Here is a 21,659-nt window from a genome sequence, read left to right as displayed (position 1 = left end):
CAGCAAAAGGTACCTGGAATAGGCACAAAGTAGTTGAAGGACTTGTTCAAGATCACGAGATTAGTAAATGACATGTTAGAGCAAGGATTCAAACCTAGGCCATCTGGCTCTAGAGACTGTACTTTTAAACATGACTCAACATGCCTCTTGTGTCTGGTAAAAACTGTAATACCCAGTGCAGGGGCCAAAAATAAGAGAAGGAAAAACTATCAGGCTTTAAAGATAGTTGAACTTGCATGGGAGTATATGTAGGAAAACTCCTCAGATTCCAGAAAACACTGAGACTGGACATTGTAAACAGGCTGGTACCTGGCATTATAAAGTGGAGGCAACAAGCAGCTAGAACATGAGTTACAAGTTCAAGGCCAATCTGGCTCTTACCTGTCGCTGCACAAACATGGTCATCACCTTCTTTGCCAGTTCAAATGGAGATTCTTCACCAGGAAAGGAGTTACTCATGGCAAAGCCCACATCCATACACAGCACAACAGCTGCCTGGAAACAAGGTCCCAAAGAATATTTGAAAAATGTTAATAAAAGCCAATAAAAAAGGGAAGAAAAGAGATATGTCCTTTGTTTATTTCACCCAGATAACCTGTACGGGTCTTCAGGGGATGCATGATGAAGGGAGAGGAAGTGTTCTACTTAGAGAATAGATGTAAGACATAAATTTTTACTATAGAGAAAGTTTAAATAGTCCTAATGTTTTCTAAAAGCTAGAAAGTATCTGTCAGGAAGGAGTATGCTCCAGGCAGGTGCTGCTCCTTTAGCCTGAGCCCAAGAATAAACCCAGGGGAAGCAGATTTGCAAACAACCTGCAAGCTAGAGCTAAGTCCAGACCAGGTGAGCCCCAAATACATCAGAAAACTGCAGTTGATCTGCAGACCCACAAGCTTTTGTTGTAAGCCACTGATTTTGGGCATAGTTTTTCATAAAGCATTTTGTGGCAATAGGTGACTACTAAAATTTATATATGCAAAAGTGATCACACACTTTGCATTGGTTTATAAACTGAGGATCTAAAATAAAGATCAGGACACCAAATCTATTCTAGTAGCCGACAAAGACATATAAACAAACAATACCAGCACAGTGACAGAGATATGCAGTGGGCACTAAAGCACACACAAGGGAGGAGATACAGGAGGGATAAGGAGGCAGAAAAAGCTGCCTGGATATGAAACTTGGGTGAGTCTTAAAGAATGATTAGGAGTCAGTCATGTAAACAAGGGCATTACAGATAGAGGGGAACCACATAAAGACATCTAGTCATTAGACAGCAATCATGTATGTAGGGGATGAAGAAAATAGGGAAAACATAAACTAAGAGGGATACACATAAAATCTATATTTGACATCCAAAATTTAACTGAATTATGAGTTGGAGACCTGAACAAACAGCAACTAATAATTTCAGAGTGGATTATAAAATGAGTCACTAGTATGACATGGCTACAGCACTACATCCCCCACACCTATCTAATTTCATCCTCCAAAATATTTTAGGTTGAGTCAATGGCTTATTGAATCCAAGTAAAGAAAAGAAAGGGCTTATGGTGAAAAAAAAAGACTGGATTAGCAATCTGGAGACCTGAGATCCAGTCTCCATCTTTATATCAACTAGTGGCCCGGTACACAAAATTATGCACATTGAAGGGAAATTAAATAGAATATTTTAATATCACTATTCACCCTTTCTCTATAATAGAAGTGTCCACCAAATTCACGATCGACAATGAGATCACAACACATGCGTGTGATTGGCGCCATTGAGAGCTTTATATGTATCGCACATGAGTCAACTTAGCCTTTTAAGCAAGTTTATTTTCTATATATAATAGAAAATAAACTTGCTTAATTAGACCTGCTTTCTGATTTAGCTAAACTTTTTCCAGCCCAGTGAAGCACCCCAACTTCTCTTTCAGGTTATTGTCAGCAACACAGCAGGAATTATCAACATGAAGCAGATTATTATAGATCACACAGGGAGAACAAAGGGTAAAATATTTAACTGCAGCAGTGTTTGACTATATTCTGTGCAGTGAGAGAACCTGAAGTCATTTTCAAAGTCCATCATTTCTCACTTCTTGTCAGTTGGGACATGTTTCTAAGCTTTCTAAATCTCTATTTTCCAGCTAATGAAAAGAAAATTGGATCCCACCAACTCTCCTATCTACCTACTCCAGGACTTCTGTGAAGATCAAATTAGATGAGGCATGGGAAAACACTTTCTTCATAAACACTTGGTTACAGTGTGAAATGTTTGCACCTGGCTATAAAGCAAGTCATGTTCCTGGGCTGAAGAAACTGCAAGGAGGCTAGTAGCTAGGGAGAGGAAGCCGGGCATTGCTACATGACATCATTACCCTGACTGTCAGACACTTAGCATATTAGCCTTTTAGATTAGCTCTGAGTCCTTGGATTCCCAAGGACTCCCACTTAACTTCACCATTCCCACTTAAACTCACTATTAATTCATGGAGGCAGAAAGCAGCATTGGACTAAATGAGATCTAAGGTCTTTTCATAGTTAACATTCTTTGACAGTTTCACCTGTGCTTTGTACTGATCAGACCACCTTTGATAAACTGTGAGAGTTCGATTTAGAGGAAGATTATTAAAACTGAATATGAAATTAGCAGGTTAAAGAAGGATCTGAAGAACATGTGATTTGAAGAACAGTTTTTAAAAAAAAGGGATATTTAAGCCAAATGAGAAGATTTAGGGGAACATGAGAGTTCCTCCCAAATATTTGACAGCTGTGTTATAAAAGAATTGGTCTTTGGGAGAGATAGATCAGCAGATGGAAGTTACTGGGAGATTGGTTTGACTCCATACAAGGAGGAAAAAAGGACATTTAGAAGTGATCCACAAAAGAACCAGTTTTCAGAAGCAGTTATCTCTCGCCCCTAGAAGTGTCTAAAAAACATGGATGAGCTCCTATCAGGGAACTTATACATGATTTCTAGATTTGGTTATATCGCAGGCAACACCTGGAAAAGAAACACTAAATTTTTCCCGTTTATATTATAAATAGTAAACTTAATGTACTGATATTAAAGATTTCTGGAGTAAAGATAGCATGTTTGGAGAAAAGGTGGTAATAAACTACAAAATTCCTCTGAGAATAAAATTTACATCCCATAGTTTCAATGCCTTGAACATAAAAAATATTTAAAAATTTAAGAGTCCCAGAATATGTTGCTGCATTTATTTAATACACATTCATAAAAACTACTTTTAAACAAGAAAGCCTTTTGCTAGGAATCAGGTATCCAAAAAAGTGGCCTCAAAGGGTCTCACAATATAGAACTTCTTGCATGGAAGCAGAAGAACTGTCTATGTAATATTTCAAGTTCCTTTCTGGCAGCAGTAAGACTACCAGGAAAGAGAAACTGGGCAGCAGAGCAACTGGGTTCATCTATGCACCAAAGCAATACAGTTAGAATTTTGCTGCAAGCCCACCTGCCATAAACAGCTGCTCCACTAAAGCTGCAGTTTTCAGCAGCTGAAAGAAGATATACAAAAAAGGGGGGTGGCAACATACATTCCTAATCGTGATAGTCAACATGTCTTAACAGAAGATTGAGGGGGTATAAGGATCAGCTGCTCAAAATCCTATCTTGTTTGTCAGTATATCAGATACCTCCCCATAGGGCCTTGCCTTTGGGTGAATGAGCCACTCCCTGGAACACATCTCCCTCTAGTGACCCTTCCAGACAACTACCACTCTACCTATATTAAAGAAATCATTTAAAAAATCATTTTAATATCTGTTATTAATTTGGAACACTGAAGGTCAAAGATTCCTAGCAACACAGAAATTCTCCAGGGCTCTGAAACCAGACCACCTGGGTTCAAATCCGAATTTTACCAATTATGGACTGGGTGACCTGGGCTAATTAATCACTTCAACATTTTTCATGCCTGTAAACTGGGGTTAATAGTTTTTACTTCAGGGCTTGTTAAGATTAAATGAGATAGGAATGAAGCATTTAGATCAGTGTCTCACACAGAGAAAATTAGATTATTACACAGGCAATAATATGATATTTTCTATTCAAGTTATTTTACTCACAGTACCTCAAGTTTTACAAATCTGTGGAGTAGGTGCTCACCATGGCTAACTGCCATTCTCATACAGATTTTAAAAACCCGGGCTCAGAAGTAAAGAAAGAGGGTTAGGGGTGGACTAGAGGGGTAAGAGAGGAGTAGCCGATATGGGAAGGAGGTGGGATGGAAATAAAGTGAGAGGATGGAAGGGCAGAGGAGGGGGTGGGGAGTAGGCAAGGCTCAAGTTCAGGTCTTAGGACTCCAAATCTCCAGCTTTTCTCACATTGCATCCCTCGGTCCAGGCCCTGCTGATCCAGCCCATGAACCACCATGATCTCCCCTCTTTCCTCGCTCCTTGACACCGCCGTCATCCTATGATTCCTGCTTCTGAAACACCCTTTCCATCGTCAGCACGGGCAACGCGCAAGCCCATGCTTCCTCTACCTTGTTCCCCGACCGTGCCATGTTGCCGCTCAGCAGGCGCCCCGGTCGCCTCTTCCGGGCGGGAACCTGCCGCGCCGCAACACAGTTCCCGCGGACTCGGAACCAGGTGAACCGGAAGAGCGGCTGGGAGACTGGGAAGGGCGGGGACACTGTGCGCCGACCTCTGAGCATGCGCAGATTCCCTGTGTGCCGCCCTGGTGCGGAGGCGCTTGCGGTCTTTGAGTGGCCCGCGTGTCTCAATACAAACCACTTATCCGAAAGATTCATTTCCCTTTCCTCTCACTGAAATCGACACACACAGCTTTTAATGCGAACTCAAGGAGTTCTTTGAAAACTCAAATATTATTTTTAAAACTTTTTATATGACACGTAAGTAGAATTACTGGAGACTCACCATGGTGAAGGAAATTTGCATGCTTTATGTCCATAATTTTGTCTTCTATATAGTCTCTCCTTTCTGTTTTTCTCCTCTCTACTTCCTTTCTCTTTCCTCTCTCCCCCTATCTCACACTCACACACCTTCCAGTACAGATTTGTTTCCTGGAAGAAATAAAAGAGATTCTGGTACCTGTGTTTGTTTGCTTCTTAGCCATCCTTAGAAACGTCTTTGGAATCACCCACTTCCAGGCAGCGAGGCAGTTGTGGTGCTGAGAATGGATATGGACTTTAAGCACTGCTTTCACTGGCAAAAGGCCTCCCTTAAGGGTGAAGAGGCAAATATTATTAATGTAAATATATAATGTAAATATTATTAATGTAAATATATAATGTAATATATATATATATATTCTGTTCAGATTTGTATGCTATGTAATTGGGTGGAAAGAGGGAGGACAAGAGGTTGATGAGTTATGGCTGGTAGAGGGAAAAAGGACATTTTTGAAGAGAGATGCATGAGAACTACAGTCACAAATGAGGAAAGTGGATGCAAGGAGAATGACAATGTTATTTGGGTGCCCCTCATAAGCCATGCCTCCCAATTTGGTTAAGTTTTCCTACTACTAGTCTAGGCATTTAGGCACCTTATTAGAGCCCTTTTGAAATGATTTTCATTTACAGCCTATTTCTTCCACTAGGTGGCGATCCCAACTAGGGTGGGGGCCATGTTAACTTCATCTAGGTGTGTCCCTTGGGCCTCATCCTCACCCCACCCTTCTCCGTTAAACTATGGCCTCCTTACCTTGCCCTAATTATAACTATTTTTGGCCTTGGCCATTGATTTCCCTAACCCCAGAAAAGTGTGGCAAAACTGTTTGCAACTTCCTAATGTATGCTTAAGTAAATATGTGACTGTGGAAAATATTTAAACAAAATATTTTGTTTAAACAAAATCTCCATAAATCAGGGGTACTGATAGGGGGACTTATGATAGATAGAGCACCTGAATTAATCTGAAAAATAATCATATTATTTCTAATCTTAGAACACATATACGTATGTGAATAAGGGGTTAAGTTTCTCATATGTGAATAGGGAGTCAAGTTTTTGTTAAGTTTCCTCTTCAAGGCCTGTGTGAAGCAATTGAGAAGGTGACTCAGCTGTGAATCCAGCAAGCAGAACTGATAAGCGTGGTCAGACCAACACACCAGAAGTCAAAACATCATCTCATCAACATCATCTCATCGCCTGATGACTAAAGGACAATAGCTGACATCCGTTCCCAGACTCACCCTACCTCTATTCCCCTTTATAATCCTGTCCCTTGCACATTGAAGTAAAACAGGATTTGAATGCTTGTAAGCACCCTGTCTTCTTGGTTGGCTGGCCTCCTCCATAAACGCCTTAATGATTCAACCTTGCCTTCATTATTGGACACAGCAACAGGCAGCCCGAGCTCAACTGGGGGTTTCCCAGTAACAGTACATGAAAAGAGTCAAGACATAAGGATTCAGATTAAGATTATTATACATATACTAGAGGCCTGGTGCACAAATTTGTGCATTAGTGGGGTCCCTCGGCCTGGTCAGTGATTGGGGCCAATCAGGGCCATCTCTCCCAGTCCTGGGGGAGGGAAAGCGGGAGGTTGGCTGTGGGAGCGTACTGACCACCAGGGGGCAGCTCCTGCATTGGGCGTCTGCCCCCTGGAGGTCAGTGTGCGTCATAGCGACCGGTTAACCAGTCTTAACAGTCACTTAGGTTTTCATATACTAGTACTAGAGGCTGGTGCACAAAATTTGTGCATGGGGCGGGGTGGTGTGTGTCCCTCAGCCCAGCCTGCACCTTCTCCAATCTGGGACCCCTCAAGGGATGTCCGACTACCCGTTTAGGCCCGATCCCACCAATCGGGCCTAAACGGGCAGTTGGACATCCCTCTCACAATCCAGGACTGCTGGCTCCCAAACACTCGCCTGCCTGCCTGCCTGATTGCCCCTAACCACTTTGGCCTGCCAGCCTGATCACCCCCTAACCACTCCCCTGCCAGCCTGGTCAGCCCTAACTGCCCTCCCCTGCAGGCCGGGTTCTCCCCAACTGCCCTCCCCTGCAGACCTGATTCCCCCCAACTGCCCTCCCCTGCAGGCCTGGTTCCCCCCAACTGCCCTCCCCTGCAGGCCTTGTCCCCCCCCCCACCGCAACTGCCCTCCCTTGCAGGCCTGGTCACCTATAACTGCCCTCCCCTGCTGGCCTGATCACCCACAACTGCCCTCCCCTGCTGGCCATCTTGTGGTGGCCATCTTGTGTCCACATGGGGGTGGCCATCCTGTGTGTTGGAGTGATGGTCAATTTGCATATTACCTCTTTATTATAAAGGATAGAGATAGAACAGCCACCATAGTTACTCTTTTTCTGCAAATTGTTACATTCAAAGCAGTTTGGGAGAAACTCAAAAACAAAGTGAGCACATTTAAATTATAGTTTATTTTTATTTTGTTTTCATTTCAATTGTTTACATCTCTGTAAAAGTGAAACTGGGGAAACAAACCACAGGCTTGGCTGCCTGCCACCATGAAAGCTAATACTCATGAGACAGGTATAGTAAATAAGGACAGAGGTTTTTTCAGGTGCCAGCGACCTGAGAAGATGGTGGACTCTTGTCCTTAAAAACAATCTTAGCATCTCAGTGCAGGAAGAGGTTTTTAAAAGGAGGGAAAGAAAAATAGAACAAAAAGATTAAGGGGAGGAAGCTGAAAAGTTTTTTACATGCAGACAAGCATAGTCCATTCCATTAAGAATCTCAAAACTGGTCAAGTGATGATCTGGGTGCATCATCCTGGTTCTACAATTGAAGATCAGCAAATATTCTTGAAGGTCAGAGTCATCCCTCAATGTATGCTAGCAGACATCTGCAATTTTATTGCAGCATTAGCATTCCTTATATCCAAAATAGGCTGTTCAATTGTAATGAGAACTTGTCCAGGAGTGAAAGCACATACACTCTGATTTGTTACAGAATACATAACTTTAATCACTAGATTGGTGATATTAAATATGGTTACAAAAGCACCAATGAGCACCAAGTTTATCTTAAAAAATGTTGAACAGAATTTTGTTTTTGTCAAACTAATAATAGTTATTTAAAAGGTGGGGTGTTGCCCTGACTGGGTGGTTCAGTTGATTAGGGGTTCAAAAGATTGCCAGTTTAATGCCAAGTCAGAGCACATACTTAGGATGGGGGTGCAATTCCAGTTGGGGCACATACAAGAGGCAGCAGATGGATGTTTTTCTCTCATATTGATGTTTCTCTCTCTGCCTTCTTCTGTCTCTAAAGTCAATAAAAATATCCTCGGGTGAAGATTAAATAATCATCATAATAATTGTGGGGAATCTTCTGAAGGTGGGTTTCAGCACCATACGTTAAGCAAATGTCTCTGGCCTTCTGTGGGAGATCATGCCCAACCAGTCTGGTTTGCTTCACAGCAATTCTTTCAACTTCTTCCTGAGACATGAATAAGAAACAAGTACCAGCTATTCTTATAAGGCCCCAAACCTCCAAAAACTGCTTGATCTGTGATGAATCAATTAAAATAGAATTAGAAATACACCTTCAGGAATGAATTTGTTTTTAAGTTTAAAATCAATCTAGATTCATCTGCTTTACACTCCCTGGTGACCAGGAAGAGTCTTCCAGCTCAACAAACATTGTGTTTGTTGTTAAACTCCAGAAAAGTGTGAGTGAGTGAGGCTTTGAGTGAGGTTTGTCCAAACAACAGAAAAATAACTCTACCTTCTTCCTGCTTAGGGCTACCAATCCCTGTTGGGGGGATGAGGGGAAGGCAGTGAGGAATGACAGATGCAATCCCTCCCTGCACAGTCTTTAATCTTAGAGTAAACTAAATATTACCACCCAGTCCCACCTTCACTACCAGGAAAAAAGGTACACTACTGTTATATAGTTGTACTCAACTGTTTACTCTTCGCTTCTAAAAAACCCTGAAACCACATGACATTACAGTCATTTAACTGCAAAGTACAAGATACTAATATCTATATATAGCTTATACATAGTATATATAGCTAGTATCTATATATAAATCTCTAAGATTTAGGCCTAAATAAATAAATAAATAAAACTATATTAGCAGTTTGGGATCTGAATATATTTAAATAATTACTGATATTCTTACTTGCCAATCAAAATAGCCATTCTTCTTTTTCCTGTTAAATTTGCATACCCCCCATATTTAGCTAGCATATAACTGCCAAAAGACTACAGTTTGCAGCCTATTTTGCTTGTTAGATCATGTGACGAAGGTCTAGCCCATGAGATATAAGAAGTATTGAGTGGGACTTTGGGAAGCCTCCTTGAGCACAGAAAATATGCTTTTCTTTGCCCCTTCCTCTATTCTGCCAGAAACACGGACGAGATGGCTGCAGGTGCAGTCAGCACTGAGGTGTGGAAGATAAAGGTTATGAAGGTCATATTTTACCAACAGTAGGGGAATAAAAGAAGCATGGATCCAGGTAACTCCATCAGGTCCCCTGATGGTCTGCCTCCAGACTTCTTCTATAGAAGAAAGAAGTAAACTTCTATCTTGTTTAAACCACTCGTATTTTGGGATATCAATTATATGCAGCTAAATAAAACTCTAAGTGATGCATACAAAGCTTTACATTTTGCTACACTGTGGTAAACCTGCTTCCTAAATGTTTCGCTCAACCCCTATTATTTTACTGGTCCCCCAGTGCCTCCTTATTCTCCCTGTTACACTTACTCACATACTCCCCTGAGTTCCAAGCACCAGCAACACCTTCAAGCACCAGAACTGACATAAAACTGAGCTTCTTGTCCCAGATGAATGGTCATTTTAGGGCAGGGGATGAAGAAGAGTTTGTCCATTGTATGGCCAACTTTTGTATAAATTGCCTTTTTGTTCCCTGCCCTCCTAGAATCATCAAAATAGGTGGGCAGATCAGCGTGGGCTAGACTTTTCCGGAAGCACTGTAAGGGGCAGGGGAATTGGAAGGTGATATACAGGCTACAGGGACCAGAAGAGAAAATAAGGTGTTCGAAGTTTAGACAGTGGAAGTTTCTACTTCCTGGGTAGGGTCCCTGTTGGAGAGATTGCCTGAAATATTATCACATTCAAGCAACTCCACAATGCTGTAGGGAGAACAGTCCTCCAGACCCAGCTTGCTGCAGAGCCAACCGCAGAAGCCTTTCTCCATGTCCCGGGCAGCTTGCCACCATGCTCCCCAGGACCACGAGAGCTGAACCACAGCAGCATAGAGGCCCAGGGAAGAGGCCATGGCCATGATGAGCACTGGGTAGAAGAGAATGAGGCAGGGGCAACATGAGATCTTATGCCAGAAGGTTCTCTCCTCATTGTACACAAGGAAGATGTTGTACCAAGTGATAGTGCCATAGTAGAAAGAGACAACGAAGGAGAGGATAAAAACCACAGGCAGGCAGACCAGCGTCCAGAGGACCACGTGGGGCCCACGGTCTGCTGACATCTGGCAGACCTTTCTGCCTTCAGGTGTTGTTTCTTTCAATGACTCTTTAGGCTTGGTCAATTCCTGCAGCTCCTTTTCTGTCAAAGTGACATGGATGTCCACCATCTGACCCTTTTTCTTCCCTCGTGTGATGGTCCCAGTTAATGTGACATAGCGACTGTCCAAAGGCATGTTCCACATACCTGCAACGCATAAAAGAGGTGACGTCAACATGAGAAGAGTGGACATTTCATCAGTGTTGTCCCTTGGGGCTGTGGCTGATGACAACAGTGTCTACTTAAAAAAAAAAAGTTTTATTGATTTTAGAGAGAGGGTGAAGGAGAGGAAGAGGAGAGAAACATCGATGTGGGAGAGAAACATTAATCAGTCGCCTCCCGTATGTGCCCTGAACAGGGATGGATCCCACAACCTAGGTATGTGCCCTAATTGGGAATCCAAGCAGCAACCTCCCGGTGCACGAGACAATGCTCCAACCAACTGAGCCATACCGGCCAGGCTAGTGTCCAGTTTTATAGCATCTGTCATGGCACGGGAGACAGTGATTCAATGGTGGACTGAATTGTTTTTCATGTTCCTTCTCTACTTTCTGGGCCTCAATCTTGACACAATCTCTGTGATTGGAGGAGTGTGAGGAACTTACTACAGACACCACTTTATAGTGATCTTATTTCCAGCTTACAAGCACTGTGAAAATATTGCTTTATTAGTATCAACTACTATGCTTCTCTGAGAGGGGGCCTCCTCACAACTCTGTGCACAGCCCAGCCCTTGAGTCTAAGTTCTGTTCACACACACACACACACACACACACACACACACACACACCCCACATACATACATACCACACACACATACATACAACACCACTACCACCACCACCACCAACAAACAGCCATCCTTTGGCCACTCTGGAAGTGAGGTTGAAGACACTGAAATAGGGAAGTCCGTGGTCCTCGGTATGTGAAATGTATTCTACAAATGAAGGAGGAGGGCACAGTACAAGCTTTAGGTTGGCATGTCCCCAACATCCTGTTTGACTCCTTTCCAGTAAGGGCACATGCCCAGGTTGCGGGCTCAATCTCTGGTAGGGGCTGTGCAGGAGGCAGCTAATCGATGTTCCACTCTCACATCAATGTTCTCTATCTCCCTCTCCCTTCCTCTCTCTCTAAACATCAATCAAAAAATATTTTTTAAAAATCCTTTATTGACTTCCCCTTGCACTTACAATAAACCTTAACTGTTTACTATGACCTGCAAGGCCCAATGTAATCTGACTCTGCCAACCTTTCTGACCTCTCACCATTCCTTATTCTCTACACTCACTAACAGAAAATACTCTATTCCAGAAACAAGCAATTGTGTTCCCACCTTGGGGTTTTTGTCTTTGCTGTTCTCCCTCCTCTAAAAGCTCTGCCCAAGATATTTTAATTGCTGGTTCCTTCATGTCATTCAGATCAGCTCAAACATCACATCCTCAGAGAGCCCTTGCACATCCATGCAATCTCTCTCCCCAGTTACTCATGTTTCCATCACCGTGATTTTTGTCTTGGAAACTTGAAACACTATCTGAATTATCTTTTATTTGCTGACTTGCTCACTATCTGTCTTCCTTCCATTAGAAGGTCAACTGCATGAAAGCAGGGTTGTTGCTTGTTCACTGTGGGTATATGTTTAGAGATGAATCCATCTACACAAATAGATCTGCCTCATCCATTTGTTGCTACACAGTGATGCTGAATACAGACACTCCACAACTTCATTAGCAGCAACAAGTATTCTTACACATGCCTCCTTATGCACATGGGCATAAATTGCATGGGGTAGATACCAGGAATTGTCGATTCATTAAATGAAGACTGCATGGGGTAGATACTAAGAATTTCCAGGACATAAGAATGCATATTTTAAATTTAATAAAAATGGACAATTTTCCCTACAAAGTGGTTAAAGCAGATTCTACTTCCACTTGAGGTGTATGAGCATATGTACACTTCCTCACATTGATGTTATCAGATTTTACCCAATTTTTTGCCAGCCTAAATGTGAGGGAATACTATAACTCATTGTTGTTATAACTTGCATTTTCCTGATTATTATGAAAGCCAGCTATTATTGTTTCTTTATCTTACATGTATTAAGCAAATAGCACAGTATGGCTTGTATTACTAAATTTTGTGTATAAGTCAGTCTCTTTCATTACACTAGAAGTTCCAAAAGGGCAGAGATCTCCTCCATATTACCTAGAAGAGAACATAAAAAGCGCTCAATAAATATTGTCGATTCATTAAATGAAGACTGCAACTTTGTGAAAAGAAATGTATCAACAAGAAGAAACAGGTCAGTGATCAAATGCCTGTCTGTCTTCTGGAGGATCCTCATTTGGTTTCTTCCCATGGCTTTAAGCTAGTGGCCCCAGAGAGACTTACCATCATCGGCAGGATAGTCTAGGAAGTCAGCTCCTTCTTCCTCTTTAGGCTGGTCTCCACCTTCTGATTCCCCAGGCTCCTCATCCACTTTCTCACTCTCTGACCGGTAGATGATAATAGATTCTGGACGGGACTCCTTCCTCTTCTTTTTCCTGCGACTTAATGTGGATTCCCCATCCAGGGCCAGGGCAGCTGCCACGGCCTTCCTCAGAGAGCCATGGTGGGAGCTTGGGAGCTGGCCCTGACTTTCTACTGGTACCAACTCTTCCATTCTAGTCCTCACGTCTGGTTATTTCTTGTGAAGAGTCCAACTTGCTTGGGCAAATTTACAATCCACACATCCCAGAGCTTCTTCCTGGATGGGGCTATGCAAAGATATCCCAATGATGAGGTCAACCTGAAAGATAGGAAAGCAGAGCCATCAACAGGGGTGAGCTGAAAAGGAATTTGGGAAATGATCCTCAACTTGGCAAGTCTTCACCTCCTTTTACATCTCATAACACTTTATTTTGCTTTACTTCTCATAACACTTCATTTCTGCATTAAAAAAAATTTTTTAATCTATTTTTATTGATTTCAGAGAGAAAGGGAGAGGGAAAGATAGAAATATCAATGACGAGAATCATCCATCACCTGCCTCCTGCACACCCCCTACTGGGAATTGAGCCCGCAACCTAGGCATGTGACCTGACCAGGAATTGAACCTTGACCTTCTGGTTCATCGGTCGATGCTCAACCACTGAGCCACACTGGCTGGGCTATTTCTGTATTTTTGAGTGCTGCAGTGATACTTTTATAAGGCTGGATTGTAGTGAATAAAATTTTATGTGTTGCAATGATGTTTGTCATTTACAAAAACATTTGTACTAGTAAACCCATCAATCTAGACAAGTTTAAGGAAATTGGGTGAGGAAGCCTTAGAGACAAATGGCAGTTAAGAACCATTCTTACTCCCACCATAGATGGAGATTCAGATGGCTGCCACCAATACTCCAGGCTTCTGGCTATCGAGTCAGACATTACAAGCATACTCAAATGGATGAATGCAACTTTCAGTGAGGCACCCAAAGATGGCACAACTTCACCAACCACGTATACCCTACTGTTCTACAGAGCACACCTCTTTCTTGGCTTCTTGTTGGCCCAAGATCCCAGAAAGTTCCTGGGATCTGCCCTACCACATGCTGGGAAACCAGTGAAGAGGATGCACACTTTTCACTCTTTAACAGTCTTTCTTCTTCCTCTTTTGTTTGTTAGTTTACAAGGTAAAGAGAGGTTGTGGGTGGATTGTAAAATTTTAGAAATCAGGAACAGTCTTACACTTCCTCAGGTCCAGTGGAAAGATCCCAGGACTCATGTAGTGGATACTTAGGGTATACTTGTTGACCTGATAGGACAGAGGAGAAGGGAAAATACCTATTTAAAAATAAGATAAGAGCAACTGTTAAGAGAGAAAGGCTTAATTATCTCCCCAGTTTTATATACTTTATTATGCTGTTAGTGTTTTATCTGGGAACTAGGTTCTGAACACTTCCCCTTCCTTTTAGATTCCATAAGATGGAGGGTAAAAAGAATTTTCTGTTTCCAAGACTTTCATCTGTAGAATTAAGAGAAGAGAAAGGACTGCTCTTTTCCCTGGAAGTTGGGCTTTACCCATCTTCCATGTCCATTCCCAGTCTGAAGATGGTCAGTGAATGTGATGCTGTACAGTGTGACCTTCAATAAATCATTATATCCGATTCTCAGTCATCCTAGTGGGTAAATAGGTTTTAAAGAACATGCTCAGGCCCTGACTAATTTGGCTCAGTGGATAGAGTGTCGGCCTGCAGAATCAAGGCTCCCAGGTTCGATTCTGGTCCATGGCATGTACCTTGCTTGCAGGCACATACCCAGTAGGGTGTGTGCAGGAGGCAGCTGATTGATGTTTCTCTCTCATCGAGGTTACTAACTCTCTATCCCTCTCCCTTCCTCTCTGTAAAAATTCAATGAAATATATTTAAAAAAAAAATAAAGAACATGCTCAGACTCTAAAACTCAAGCTTAAATAACCAGTTTTAAGCATTCTTGAAGGCAACTTTCCATAATTTTTAACTTCATCTACCACTTTTCCCATACCCATTGTTATACCACCTTGGTCTACTAGCCATCATCTCTTATCTATGGTTCTAAAAAATGTTCCTTATCTTCTGGCTTCTACTCCTGCTGTCTTCCAATCAATTCTTCACTCAGTAGTTAGAAAGATCTTTTGAAAGTGCGGGAAGCCACAGCTTTCCCAATACTGTCATAAGAGTGCTCCAAGGAATGTGGAAGGTAGATGGACCTTGGGCATTCGCAGAACTAACATCAAGCACCATTGTTCTGTTGAGATAGCAGTGGCTTGAAGCAATTTCCTGACCTAATAAGCCTCAAAAAAAATGTTTACTGAACCTTACTGATCTTTACTGACCTTAGAGGCAGTCTGTCTGCTACCTGTTTGCCATGCTTTACTGAGGGCAAGATGTGTACCTAAACTTAATAAAAAGCGGATAAGGCCAGGTTTCAGTGTGCCTCTCCTAGAGAGAGGTCTCCACCTGGCCCCCCATGCCTTCTAAATGCATATTTCTTGTCTAGTGTTTTCCTTTGTGTGTCAGCCCCTCCTTCAGATCCTGAACCCTAGCCATGCAGGTTGTGGCAGAAAGCATTAATACAATCACCATCAAGTTCACATAAAGCTTAAAGCTTAAAACCCTCCAGGTACTCTCCACTGTTATAAAAAGAAATCCACATGGCCTAAGGACCTGCATGACCCAGCCTCTTCCTGGCCTGCTACTCTATGCTCTGCCACTTTTTTCATCTATACCTCCAATACTCGATCGCACTGGCTGCCTATTCTTCTTCAAAAGCACCAACTGCTTTCCCTCTCGAAGTCTTTAAAAATATATATATATAGATTTCAGAGAGGAAGGGAGAGGGAGAGAGAGATAGAAACATCAATGATGAGAGAGAATCATTGATCAGCTGCTTCCTGCACACCCCACACTGGGAATCAAGCCTGCAACCTGGGCATGTGCCCTGACCAGCAATTGAACTGTGACCTCCTGGTTCATAGGTCGACGCTCAACCACTGAGTACCCACGATGGCCAGGCCCTCTTGAAGTCTTCTTGAATGCTGTCTACCACAGGGCTGGTATGTTGCTCCACCCCTGGACCTTCACATGGCCATAGCCTTTGTACTCCCAAGGCTTTCCTGACACCAAACCTAAAATAGGCTCCCTGCTCTGCCTTTCATTATTCCTTTTCATTATAGCCTAATTCTTGTATAAGACATAACATTTGTAATTAAGTCTTACTTGTTATTTTACTTGTTTATTGTCTATCTCCTTTACTAGACTATAAGCTCATACAATTAGGCCAACAAGTAGGTTTTCAACAAAATATTTTAAGTGACTGTATTTATAATTTTTTTGATGGGGTGACATGGTAGCAGTTAAAGATTAACCTGATTTTGTCAAAGACCAAGATTAAGGAAAAGTTTAGTAAAGAGACATTAATAAGCTCTATTATGCTTAATAAGCTCAATTATGGTACAATTGTTAAGTGCTACATCTATATCTATTTTCTTCTTTAATAATGGAGGTTTTTAGCTGGTCACATGACTTCCCTGGTAAAGACAATATTTCCCAGCATTCCTCAAAGATAAGTGTGGTCATGACTAGTCTTTGGTCAATGGGATGTGAGTAAATGTGATATGTGCAGCTTCCACATCTGCACCTCTCTTTCCTCTTTTCACTTTCTTGAGGGCTAGAATGTGAACTTGATGAGTCATCTTCAACCATACAGACAAGGGAAAATCTGTAGGGATGGCAGAGGAATGACGAAGAAGGATTAAGAGCCACCCTCTTCCTCTGGACTGTAATATGAGAAAAAAAAATATTTATTTTGTTTTAACCCAGGGTTATTTTGGCCTCTTGAGGCAGCCACACAGAAATCTTAACCAATATACTGGGATTGCCCCCGGTTATTTTATGTCCCAACCTCTCTGCGGTGTCCCAAGTTATTAGCCCTGGGGCATAAGCAGATTTTGATATGCATCTCAGAGTTAGATCATAAAATGGCATTACCCATTTTATGGTTCAAGCAGTTTTGATTCATCTGGGTGGGCCAGGAATCCTGAAACCCAGCAGGCCAATACAAAGGATACTACACTGATGCTGGCTCAAGCCCCACCTGGAACCCACTGGAGAGCTCAATACACTGTTTGATACTGTTATGGACTGAATATTTGAATCCTTCTAAAATTCATATGTTGAAATTTTAACCTCCAATGTGATGGTATTAGGAAGTGGAGTCATTGGGAGATGATTAGGTTGTGAGGGTGCATCACTCATGAATGAGATTAGTGCCCTTATGAAAGAGACTCCAGAGAGTTTTCTTGCTTTGTCTGTCATGTGAGGTCAGAGCAAGAAGCTGGACACCTATGAACCAGGAAGATGTCTATGAACCAGGCTCTCACCAGACACTGGATGTGCCAGCACCTTGATCTTGGACTTCCCAATCTTCAGACTATGAGAAAAAAATCATTTCTTTAAGCTACTGTAGTTTTATTATAGCAGCCTGAACAGATTGAGACAGACACTATTCTCTGCTTGTGATGAGCTGGCCAACAGTGCTTTCATGGAGAAATGCAGGTCCATTTAGCATGGGTTGCCTGACATTTCATCTGAAAAATCCTGACTTTACTTGTTGCAATTAGTCTAAATTTAAACAAATTGCCAACTGGACAACCAACCAAAACAAAACACAAATAGGCTGTCACTTTGTCACCTCTGGCTTCTAACTCTTCCAAATCAGGGTGGCCTGCTCCAATGGTTTAAGAACAATTAGGAGTTGACTTTTTGCACTTTGACCTATATGGGCACATCTCCCTCTTTCAGAGAACTTGAACTGGGGCTGGGTGGGTGGGGTAGCATCATTTTCAGGTTAACTTACCACTACAGTCAACTGTCTTGCTCTAGGCTGCTATGCTTTCAATTCTTCTGATTTGTGTGTGTGTCACCCAAGGGCCACATATTACCTGTCTGGGATGGCCAGACTCTCCCAATAGCATCTTGATTCCCCACCTTTAGATGTACTAGGCCAACTAAGAAATAAAACTTGTCATTTTACCACTGAAAATTACCATTAGCCCCTCTCAGGGAGACAGTCTCACCAATGTAAAAATGAAAGGGAATGTAGCTTAGAGGGTGTCCAGTGACTGGAACGATGATGGAACAGCAGCCTCCAGTCAGTTGCTGTGAATTGGCCATGAGCACAGGGTAGCCTGTTCCTTTGTGGTCCCGTGATAGTATTTCTCATGTCATTGCCACCCTACCTGGTTCTGAAAGGTTCTCACACTGAAACAGGTTCATTACTGAGGGAGGATCTGATCATCTACAGAGGAAACCATTCTTGGCAGCAAAGGTAGTTGGTTACACGGAGCTGGAGCATGTTCTTATCGTAAGATCTGATCTTCGCTATCTGACCTTTTGTTTGCTCATGGCACACATAGCCTTTCCACCTCCCATTCCTGCTCCAAACATGCATACATGCTAGATTATAAACTCTACCAAGGCAGGGATACCTAAATGTCTTGTTCTCTGTACTGTAGAGAACAGTACTTGGCACATGGCAGGTGCTCAATAAATATTGGCTGAATATTGTTAATTGGTTAAGAGTTTTATTTATGTAAGTCCGGCTCTTACTTCAAGGTGGGATGGAGCCAGAGGCTTCATTGACTGCATGGAGAGTCTGTGAGTCTGAATGTTGAGAATCCCACAGGGCCCTGTCAGTCTGAGCCAGCAGCTGCTTTGCAGAAGGGAGAGAGTGAAGTTACCATGCAGATGGGGCAGGGGAGGGGCGGGAAGATGGGTGAGAAAGAATCTTAGAAGATGAAGGCAGTCAGTGCTAATGGGGTATGACAGGGTGGGAGTGTGGAAGGATCAGGGCCTTGAGGATGCCTTTTTCCCAGGACAAAGCGGGTAGTGATGCAGAGTGCAGGGAAGGGCGGCACTTGATTCACCAGGGGAGCAGTCAGTGCAGCATGGTGTGGCTGCCCTGAGGCGAGATGGCTCCCTCAGGGGCCAGAGTTGAAATCTGGAAACAAAAAGCCTCTGAGCAGCACACCTACTGCTGGGCCATCAGGCCTTATGGGGTTAGACTCTCAAACCCTGGCTGAGGTCAGAGGCAGAGGAGACATGCCTCTGTCTTTTTAACAAGAGTCCTCTCAAAGAGACCTCATGTCTCTTCATCATGGGCTCTCTTGGACTGGAAAACAACTTTCTGATTGCTCATGCTGCAACTTCCTTGCTGCTGAGGACTGGCTCCTGTCATCCTCAGCAGTCCACACTGGCTTGAAGCCAGTGCAGCCAGCTTTTCACTGGAGGACCAGAGAGCCCCTGTCCCAGTCCACTCAGCCACCACACAGGGGCTGTGGTGCAGCCAGGTGCACACTGACCTGCCCAGGCAGAGCTCCATGAAGCCACAGGTGCAACCCAGTCACAAACCACACAAAATTATCCTATCTAATAAAGAGGGAATATGCTAATTAACATCACTTCATCACAAAGATGGTTGCACCCACAGTTGAGGCAAAATTCCCATAAGAAGCCTTAACAAGCAATCAGCAGGGACCTAAGGCTGCGCCCTCCCCCTGTCCCTAACCCAGCGGGGCTTGAAGGGGGACCTCAAGGTGCACCCCCAGTGCTGGGTTGGGGGACCTCAGGCCACGCCCCCCGCCCAGCGGGGCTTGACAGCGGACCTGAGGCTGTTCCCCCCTGCCGGTGGGACTTGACAGGGAATAGGATGCTGTGCCCCACTCCCTGTGCTGGGCCGGGGGACCAGAGGCTGTGCCCCCCCCCGCCTGGTGGGGCTTGGCGAGGGACCTCAGGCCATGCCCCCAACCCAGCGGGGCTTGACAGGGGATCTCAGGCCATGTCCCACAGCTGGCGGGGCTTGACGGGGGACCTCAAGGCAAGCCCCCCACCCTGGTCTGGGCTGGGGGAACCTCAGGCCACACCCCCGTCCTGGCGCCAGGCCAGGGCACCTGAGGCTATGTCCCCTGCCCGATGGGGCTTGACAAGGGTAGGACTGGTCGGGTCTAGATCTAGCCCAATGGGGGGGTGCGTGGCCGGGTCTGGATCTCACGTGATTTTGAGGTGCATGTGGGTGGTGAAGACTTGACTCTAGGTCCCATGGTGTGTTCCAGACTCTGACAGGAGGAAGGTTTTCATATACATTTTACTAATTTCCTTTCATCTCTGACACTTCTATTATAGAGAAAGGGCAAATAGCAATATTAAATTATTTCCCCTAATTAATCCACTTTTAATGTGCACGAATTTCGTGCACCGGGCCACTAGTATCATCATAATAGTATTCTTAAAAGAAACTTCAAGTGTTCCTTGTGAAGAATGAAAGCCTGGAATTTTCTGGAATAAAAGAAATTCCTCAGAACCAAGTCAATATTTCTCTTCCTGTTAAAATAAATATTTGGTTGTTGGGATTTAAGCACCAGGAATTAATTTTTCTGCAATAAAACTTTGAACTTTACTATATAAATTTAATTCTTTGTTATGGAGGTGACAGTGTCATTCCTAAAAATGTGGTCATAACCACATACCTGACTTTACAGTAGATGTGACTCCTAGGTAAACTATCTAGCAAATGCAAAGAGGAAGAGCTTTCTTCCCTTTGGTACTGAGCATAGATTGGAATCTGTCAGCAACAAAGATTGAGGGGCAAGTGTGTCTTAAAGGAGGTCGGAGAAGGGCCAGGGATGGAGGAAGAGGAAGGAAGATGTCTGAGTGCACTCTCAATCATTTCCGGTTTGCTTTGAGATTAGGTGCTGGCACCAACCAAAGAATAATGGTATTGGTTTGTATCCTGCCTGGATTGTTAAGACCACAGCACCTGACACAACCCCTGCATCTGCCAAGTTCTTGGGCAAAGTCTCACCAGGCCAGTCCAGGTGTGATCTCACTCTGGTGGGTTGACTGAACCATGCCAGGTGAACAATAAGAAGGAGAATCTGAATAATGAATCACTTTGACTGGACACCCAAACACGGATGAGAAATTTCCCCCATCCTCAGCAGGCTCGCTCCCCTGCATAAGGAATGAGCTGGAGGACAGGCTCTCAAACACACACCTAGGATGCGTTCTTGCAGCAAGCATTGCACCCTTCAAGGACTCATGGGTTTACGCAGCCTGGCTGAAATGGATCAGATCTCGAATCTGGTAAAGGTTGCTTCTTCCTTTCATTCACGAGGGTGAGATGAGGTGGAGATGGGCTCGAGTTAATTTTTTAAATCATTTTCCTGCGTCTGCGGATAATTGCACAAGGGCTCTCCTCCCAGCACCTCTACTACACTCCCCCGAGTCCCTTCAGGGAGGATGACAGGATCTGGAAGCGGATTTCTTCCTCTCAGCTGGGCCAGCCCCTTTTCTTCCCAGCCAGCCGCACACAGCACCTGGGGCCAAGCTGCATCCTCTCTTTGCCCAGATGCCCTGGAGATTTAATTTTAATTAACCGTGGGAGCTATAGCACTGAGGATTGAATTTTTCAAAATACAGCACACTCCCGCCTTTTGTCTGCTTCCCTTCTGCCATCCCCCCCAACCCCCAACACCTCCCATGGCATCGAAATATAAAAAAACAAACAAACAAACACAAACGAGATGTCTCACCTGCACCTACCTGCCTGGGGTAGAGAAAATCAGAGGACAGGGCATTTGGGAAATCACCGCCTGGGAGTGGTCTTTCCGCAGCTGCAGCGGCGGGCGGGGCGGGGAGTGGCCCTGGCAGTCACGTGGGCTCTTAGCCCTGCCCAC

General features: G+C 43.7%; 2 protein-coding genes across 4 annotated transcripts in view; both read right to left on the bottom strand.

The window, feature by feature from the left end:
- Nucleotides 1–4,596, bottom strand: part of XRCC5 (X-ray repair cross complementing 5) — a 104,682-nt gene extending 100,086 nt beyond the window's left edge. For 2 of the 3 annotated variants that reach the window (XM_080671282.1, XM_080671283.1), the window contains exons 1-2: nucleotides 4,497–4,596; nucleotides 382–495 (exon numbers count right to left, since the gene is read on the bottom strand). In XM_080671282.1, coding sequence (XP_080527408.1) covers nucleotides 382–495; nucleotides 4,497–4,517 — 135 coding nt within the window. In that variant the 5' untranslated portion in view covers nucleotides 4,518–4,596. Of the gene's footprint in view, nucleotides 1–381; nucleotides 496–4,335 lie in introns of all 3 variants that reach the window. The other variant, XM_080671281.1, reaches the window with a different exon arrangement.
- Nucleotides 4,597–7,368: 2,772 nt separating this feature from the next.
- TMEM169 (transmembrane protein 169) lies at nucleotides 7,369–21,610 on the bottom strand. The gene is made up of 3 exons (XM_080668157.1): nucleotides 21,526–21,610; nucleotides 12,815–13,211; nucleotides 7,369–10,570 (listed from the first exon to the last, which is right to left on the bottom strand). The coding sequence occupies exons 2-3, from the start codon at nucleotides 13,083–13,085 to the stop codon at nucleotides 9,948–9,950; spliced, it is 894 nt and encodes a 297-aa protein (XP_080524283.1). The 5' UTR covers nucleotides 13,086–13,211; nucleotides 21,526–21,610; the 3' UTR covers nucleotides 7,369–9,947.
- Nucleotides 21,611–21,659: the final 49 nt, after the last annotated feature.

Source organism: Plecotus auritus (genome assembly GCF_963455305.1).
Source record: "Plecotus auritus genome assembly, chromosome: 5".
Taxonomy (NCBI): Eukaryota; Metazoa; Chordata; class Mammalia; order Chiroptera; family Vespertilionidae; genus Plecotus; species Plecotus auritus.
The sequence above is the reverse complement of the archived record's forward strand: the minus strand, read 5'-3'. Positions and strand labels throughout refer to the sequence as shown.